The sequence below is a fragment of the Spermophilus citellus genome (assembly GCF_964194105.1).
Source record: "Spermophilus citellus genome assembly, chromosome: 3".
Taxonomy (NCBI): domain Eukaryota; kingdom Metazoa; phylum Chordata; class Mammalia; order Rodentia; family Sciuridae; genus Spermophilus; species Spermophilus citellus.
Genome location: NC_138184.1, coordinates 1948348 through 1955047, shown reverse-complemented (window position 1 = coordinate 1955047; position 6700 = coordinate 1948348). Strand labels below are relative to the sequence as shown.

At 65.7% G+C, this 6700-nt stretch overlaps 1 protein-coding gene across 1 annotated transcript in view; it reads left to right on the top strand.

Annotated features, from left to right (window-relative positions):
- Positions 1 to 1673: 1673 nt before the first annotated feature.
- TLE2 (TLE family member 2, transcriptional corepressor) overlaps positions 1674 to 6700 on the top strand; it is a 13556-nt gene continuing 8529 nt past the window's right edge. The window contains exons 1-7 of the mRNA XM_081287695.1: positions 1674 to 1841; positions 1916 to 2013; positions 2228 to 2291; positions 2631 to 2675; positions 3967 to 4029; positions 5966 to 6040; positions 6225 to 6422. Coding sequence (XP_081143821.1) covers positions 1818 to 1841; positions 1916 to 2013; positions 2228 to 2291; positions 2631 to 2675; positions 3967 to 4029; positions 5966 to 6040; positions 6225 to 6422 — 567 coding nt within the window. The 5' untranslated portion in view covers positions 1674 to 1817. The remainder of the gene's footprint in view (positions 1842 to 1915; positions 2014 to 2227; positions 2292 to 2630; positions 2676 to 3966; positions 4030 to 5965; positions 6041 to 6224; positions 6423 to 6700) is intronic.

Sequence of the window (6700 nt, the reverse complement as noted above, 5' to 3'; positions counted from 1 at the left end):
GAAGGACAGGAGGGGCCTTTCTGAGCAGCAAGGCCAGGGCCGGGCGCAGCTGGGATAGAGCCTGCCTGGCCTGCAGGCGGGGGTTGCATCCCCAGCACTGAAAATGTCCACGAGAAGCCTGCAGAAAGTGACCAGGCTGAGGAACAGCCAAGTGCACAGACCCGGGGACTGGCGGTGCCTGGAGTATGGAGCAGACCAGGAGCTGGGGTCATGGAGGGAGAAAGGGCTGAGGGTTTTAGCCCCTTTTTTATTTTGAGCCCACTGTGGGAAGGGAGTGGAGTTTGGGTTTGATTATTTCTTTATCTTTGTGGTGCTGGGGATCAAACCCGGGCCTCATGCCTGCCCAGCCAGTGCTCTCCCGCTGAGCTGCACCCCCAGACCTGGATTGTGGATTTCTCTTACTTCTTGGCACTGGGGATGGAACCCACGGTGCTCTACCACTGAGCCACAATCCCAGCCCCTTTTCACTTATTTTGAGACAGGACTCACCAAGTTGCTCAGGCTGGTCTCAAACTTGCCATCCTCCTGCCTCAGCCTCCTGAGTGGCTGGGATGACAGGTGTGTGCCATCGTGCAAAATCCGATTTTGATGGCAGTAGGGAGCCACCGAACACTCCAGCACACCCTCATTTTGTAGACCCAGGACCTGTCTTCCTCGCCCTTCCGTGGCCGACTTTATCCTTGGGGTACAGTCTTGGATAGTAGCCTTTCAATGAGCCCTCACCGGGACATACCGCCCCCCATTCTTCCCTTTTACACACACACAGTTTTAGGATTCCCAGGCTGGATTCTGTATGGTCAGCAGCTGGTCTCCTCTGAGCTTACTCCTACAGGGCTGGGATCTGCCCTTCTTCACCCTGGGTCCCTGTGCCTGGAAGGGCACTTGGCACGGTGTCTACCTGTCTGCTGAAAGAGGAGGCCTGTGTGCAGGGGATCCGGTGCCCTTCCGCTGCTTACCTGCCTAGAGGTCCAACAGCAACAGGGGGCTCCCCTACACAGTGCAGGTGCCTAGCCCCCTGTCCCCGGAGGCGCTGTGGACCAGGACGGCCCAGCACAGTAGGCTCTCGTGTTTGCTGACTGACTTGATGGGCTCAGGGTCTCATAGCCAAGATGGGAGCAAGGACTCCCCACTGGCAGGTGAGCCGAGTGAGGGCTCCCTGGATGGCCCAGGAGGGGGTGTCTCTGCCGCAGGCAGACTCCCGTCTGAGCTCCTACCTTCCAGAGGAGCAGGGAGGCCCAGACCCGCCAGGGGCTGACCTGCTGGGCAGTGGAGCCTGGCCCTGTCCTTCCCTGGCAGGTGTTCCTGCCTCCCCTTGGCCAGACCCTCCTCCTGACCCTTCAATCTGAGCCCAATGTCACTGCCTGGGGAAAGCCATTGCTGACCCCAGACCGGCGCCCTCCCCACGGGGCGGGGCGGCGGGTGTCGGTCGTTTCCTCCTCCGGGGTGGAGCCCAGGGCCTGGCCGCCAGCCTCAGTTTCCCCGCGGGCCAAGGGCGCAGGGACGGGGGTCTGGGTCGCCGCGCGCGGGGGCGCGGGCGCCAGGCGGGGCGCGCGGGGCAGCGGCGCCACCTTAAGGCGGCTCTGCCCGCGGCTCCTGGCCGAGCCCCGCCGGAGGGAGGCGGCTCCGCGCGGGCCCGCCGCCCGCGCCGCCACCGAGCCGGCCGCCGACCTTCCCGCCGCCCGCCGCCCGCGCCGGGTCGGCAGGGGCCGCGGGTCCCGCAGCGCGTCCGCCCCGCCCCGCCCGGCCGCGCGCCCCGCGCCGCCGCCCCCTGCCCACATTGTCCGGCTCGGGCGGCGCCGGGCCTCGGGACGGGCAGGATGTACCCCCAGGGGAGGCACCCGGTGAGCGGGGCCCCGGGCGCAGGGGGTCGCCGGGCCGCCCCGGGCCCTGGAACTCAGCCCCGCACGTCCCCCAGACCCCGCTGCAGCCCGGCCAGCCCTTCAAGTTCTCCATCCTGGAGATCTGCGACCGCATCAAGGAGGAGTTCCAGTTCCTGCAGGCGCAGTACCACAGGTGAGCGCCAGCACCGCAGTCCAGGGCAGGTGGCGCCCAGGGCGGGCAGGTGGGCGCCCAGGGCTGCGGGTCGCCACCGCGGGGGCGCCGAGGGGCGAGAGCCTGCACCCCCGGGTCGCGGGAGGGTGGGAGGAAGTGAGGGGGGGACCCACCTCCTCACTTTGGAAACTGGCCCACTGTGGGGCGCGGGGACCCTCTTGTCCTCTCCTCCCAGCCTCAAGCTGGAATGCGAGAAGCTGGCCAGTGAGAAGACCGAGATGCAGCGGCATTATGTTATGGTAAGGGGCTGGTCCTTGGACGGGGAGAAGGGGCCCGGGGCTGGTGTTGACCCTGAGCCCCATCCTACCCGCCTGAGATCTGGGCTTCCTGTCCACTGCCTCCGGACTGCCCCTCCGCAGCCCTGTGGGCCAGGGTCTCTGGGTATCCCCACCTGCTCCTCCTCTCCTAGGAGGGCGAAGAGACTCCTCCAGGCAGACCCCCTGATTCCCCCCGGTCTCTCCTTCTGACGCCCCCATGGGGCTGGGGCCTCCATGTCACACTGACCCCTAGCCTGGGTGCTCTTGAGACCCCAGTGCCCCCTGGCTCCTAGGTGTCCCCAGTGGGCTTTTCCTTTGCAGTACTACGAAATGTCCTACGGGCTCAACATCGAGATGCATAAGCAGGTAATGGCAGGGCTGGGGTGTTCAGGAGGGAGGGTGGGGTCCGGAAGCCACGGGACCCCAGGGTGCAATTTGGGCCAAGGCAGACCCAGGGAGCGAGGCTCATCATGAAATCCTGCAGAGGCTCCGGAGGAGTCCGGTGTCCCCTGGAGCCGAGGGTGGCCCTCTGGGTAGGAGACTGTGGAGAGGCCTCTGTCCCAGGAAAGGCCCTGGCTGATGGTCTTGGAGGTCCCTTCCTGCCCAAGTCTGAGGTTTGGAGTTGGACCCTGAGACACTGGGAATTCTGGAAGCCCTGAGTCCATCCCAGTGGTATTGCCAGAAGGTTCTGAGATTGTTCTCAGGCCCTGACTTGGACTGAGCCCACCTTTCCAGGCTGTCCTCAAGGCTCCGAGATTGACCCCAATTCTGTGGGCTTCTGAGATCTTTCCTGAGCTTCTGAATGTGACCCACGGTTCTGAGGGGGGTGTCAAGGTTCTGAAGTGGCCCAGGGTTACTCAGGAGATCCGGAGACTGACCAGTGGCTTCTAGGGGGATGGTAGGGGTTCTGGGGCTCTGAGCAGACAGATGCTTAGATTCTGTCCTCAGAATGTCAGAGCCTAGGGCAGAGCCGTGCCAGGGCTTCCTGGTGGGGAGTGTGGGGTGCTGGAGTGCCCGCCCTGGCATGCCTTCCTGGGCATGTCTGGACCCCAGTTCTGTTGTGGGGGAGCCTGGTGCCATCCACGGGTGCATGCAGTAGGCCCCTCACTGGGAGAAGGAATGGTGTTGTGCCAGGCCCTGGGGGCTTGGCCCTCCAGGTGTGGGACGGCACCCGTCAGAGACAGTGCACCTGTGACTCAGGCAGAGGCAAAGCCCACGGCCCCCTCCCTCCCCTGCCCTCCTCAGCTCAGAGGCGAAGCCCACCGTCCCCTCCCACCTCTGCCCTCAGCTCGGCCGGGTCCCTGCCCACACCCTGATGGCAGCAGAGCCCTGACTTTGCATGTGGGGTGCGGAGCCTGGGGCTTGCAGCACGATGCCCATGACACCCAGAGCGGGGGCTGTGCCCAGGGGCAGTGCAGGCCCACCAGGCTAGAGCCCAGCCGGGCTCCCGTGGTCAGCCCCACACCTCTGCGCGCCTGACTGACGTGTGGCCGGATGGCCCCTGCAGTCGGTGGGTGCCTCAGCCAGGACCCGCAGGCGGAGTCCCCTTGGCCCTGCCTGGCCGGCCTCGGTGTCCCAGTGCAGCTGGCCTGCGACTCCTGCCCCGAGTGCTGGTCACTCGGGAGCTGGCCAAGCCGGTCTTGTCATTTCCTGCCAGGCAGAGATTGTGAAGCGGCTCAGCGGGATCTGTGCCCAGATCATCCCCTTCCTGACCCAGGAGGTGAGTGGGCCTGGGAGGGGGGCGGGGAGGCACCCGGTGGGCAGCGAGGGCACCTCCGCGGGTCCTGCTGTGTGCACTGGTCGAGGCGGCCACTGTGGGCAGGGGCTGCGGGAATGGAGGAAGCTGTTGGCTGGGGGTGAGGTTGGAGGTGACAGGTGTGGAGCTGACCCCTCGGGCCATCTCAGTCCCAATCCTGGCTGTGTGGCCTCTCTGTGCTTGTTTGCTCGTTGGTGTGGTCACCAAGCGTGGGTGCAGGCCCAGTGGGTGGGGGGCGGGAGCCTCGTCAGTGCCTAGTAAGGGGTGACACTTCCGTGGTGCGCAGTGAGAGCCCCACCAAGGGACTTGCTGCAGGGCCCCCCCACGGCAGGTCCCTGGAGTTGGCAGATCCGAGGCCAGGAGGTGGCATGGGGAGCAGGGCCCGAGGGGGGCTGGGGTGGAGTGGGCGGAGCCTCATGTGCAGAGCGGACTGTTCTGGGGCTGCAGGGGCGGGGCAGGGCGAGCTGCGCAGCCTGCTCCTGGCTGGGCACTTAAGCATGGTGACTGGTGGGTTTCCTGGTGTATTTTAACATAGTGATTTTAAGAAGATGGAAGGAGCACAGAGTGTAGGGTGGGGCGAGCACTTCACTGGGACTAACACCAAAGCCAGCTTGTGAGGGCGCCAGCCCTGGGCCCAGGGCCTTGCACAGGCTCTTCCTAGTCCTGGCTGAAGGATTTTTGTGATGAGGAGAGTTTCTACCTCAGAGTGGGTACACTGGGAGGGCCCTTGTCGCCGTGGGGATCAAACAGAGGGGATGCTCAACTCAGGTAGGACCCCAACCCCTCTGAGCCTGAGGTTTCTGGGAGCTCAGGACAGGAAGTGGTGGGACGGGCCCTGAGTGAGAAGGGGAAGGAACGTGAAGAGGTTTGGGTGAAAGGACTTTGGGAAGGAGCTGCGACAGGCACAGGTGTCTGCCCAGCACTCTGCCCCCAGGCCGGGAGTTGGCAGGCTGCAACCCGCCTGCACACCCGGCCCTCTGTCTGCTTGTGTGAATAAAGCTTTATTGTCACCCACCACACCTGTCGGTGTCCACGCTGTCCACAGCAGCTTCCCCACTGCAGTGGCCAGCTGAGGAGGTGTAACTGAGGCCCAGAGCCTGCAGAGCCAGAAAATGTCGACTCTCTGGCCCCTTAGAGAAGAGGCGGCCCTGGACACACCCACACGGTGTGCCCTCGCTCACTGGCCCTCCTGCCATCCTCAGGAGCACAGTGGACAGTTGTGTTTGGCCAGGGGCCCACTGCGCATCCCGTGGAGAGGCCTCCAGCTGGGTGTGGCCACTCAGTTCATTACGTTAATGTCTTGTTTTTCTGTGGTGCTGGGGACGCAGCCCAGGGCCTCGTGCGTGCTGGGTGAACCTCCATGGAGGCATGAGCTCCGGAAGGCACGCTTGCCCAGCAGGCACGAGGCCCTGGGCTCCGTCCCCAGCACTGGAAGAAAAGGAATATTGAGTTAAAGAGGCCAGAGGCAGGAGAGCAGAGGGCCACAGAGGCGGTCGAGTGGGGGGCCTAGCTGCTCGCGCAGGCGGCTCGGGTCGGGCTCCTCAGGTGCTCCTTGGAGGTGTGGGTCCTGGGGCCCGGTGGGTGGCACCTGGAGCTGACCTAGCAGTGTTCTCTACTGGGGACGTGCATGGCGACACAGTGGGTGCTGCCGGCCTGGGGCGGGTGGAGGCTAGGGACACTGCTCAGCACCCTGCAGTCCAGGACCCAGCCCCAGAAGGGTCCAGGGGTCCAGCCTCCAGGGCAGTTGCCCTGAGGGGAATGGAGATGCGGATTGGGGCAGGTGAGGTCCTTTTCTGTGTTTATTTTATCATTTTAAGAAGAGAGGGAGGGACGAGCGAGAAGGGGACGAGAGTGGCGGGGGCAGGGCTGGCTCAGGTGCCTCTGTCCCCTCCGTGTCCAGCACCAGCAGCAGGTTCTCCAGGCCGTGGAGCGGGCCAAGCAGGTGACAGTGGGGGAGCTGAACAGCCTCATCGGGGTGAGTGCTGCCGGCCGGGTTGCCCTGGGGACGCGGACCCCAGGCCCCTGCCACCTGCCCCCGGGAGGGAGGGGCAGGCAGTGTGCCCCCCTCCTGCTCAAGCCCTACCCCTGCTGTCCCCCGGGCCCGGGGTGCTGCTGGGTGCCCGCCCTGCCCGCCCTGGCCCATCCTTCGTCCCCCCTAGCAGCAGCTCCAGCCGCCGTCCCACCACGCCCCCCCTGTGCCCCTCACCCCTCGCCCGGCTGGGCTGGTGGGCAGCAGTGCCACCGGGCTGCTCGCCCTGTCCGGAGCGCTGGCCGCACAGGCTCAGCTGGCAGCAGCCACCAAGGAGGATCGAGCAGGCACAGAGGCCGAGGGGCCCAGAGGTGAGAGGGCAGCCCAGGCTGGCCCCTGGGGGTGGACGGGCGGAGAGGGGCCGGGGCTGAGGTTCGGCCTGTCCCCAGCCACGTCCTGGGCCACCTCTGCCCTCCTCGGGCCACCTTTGTGAACGGGTGGGCGGGAAGGGGCAGCCGCTCCCGCGGGCGTGCGGCTGGGAGAAGGCGCTGTGCCCAGCAGCCCTCAGTGACACGCCCCCCTTCCCTCCTCTCTCCCCTCCTCTCCTCTCTCTCCCCCTCTCACCCTCTCCCTCTCCCCTCTCTCCCTCCTCTCTCCACCCCTCTC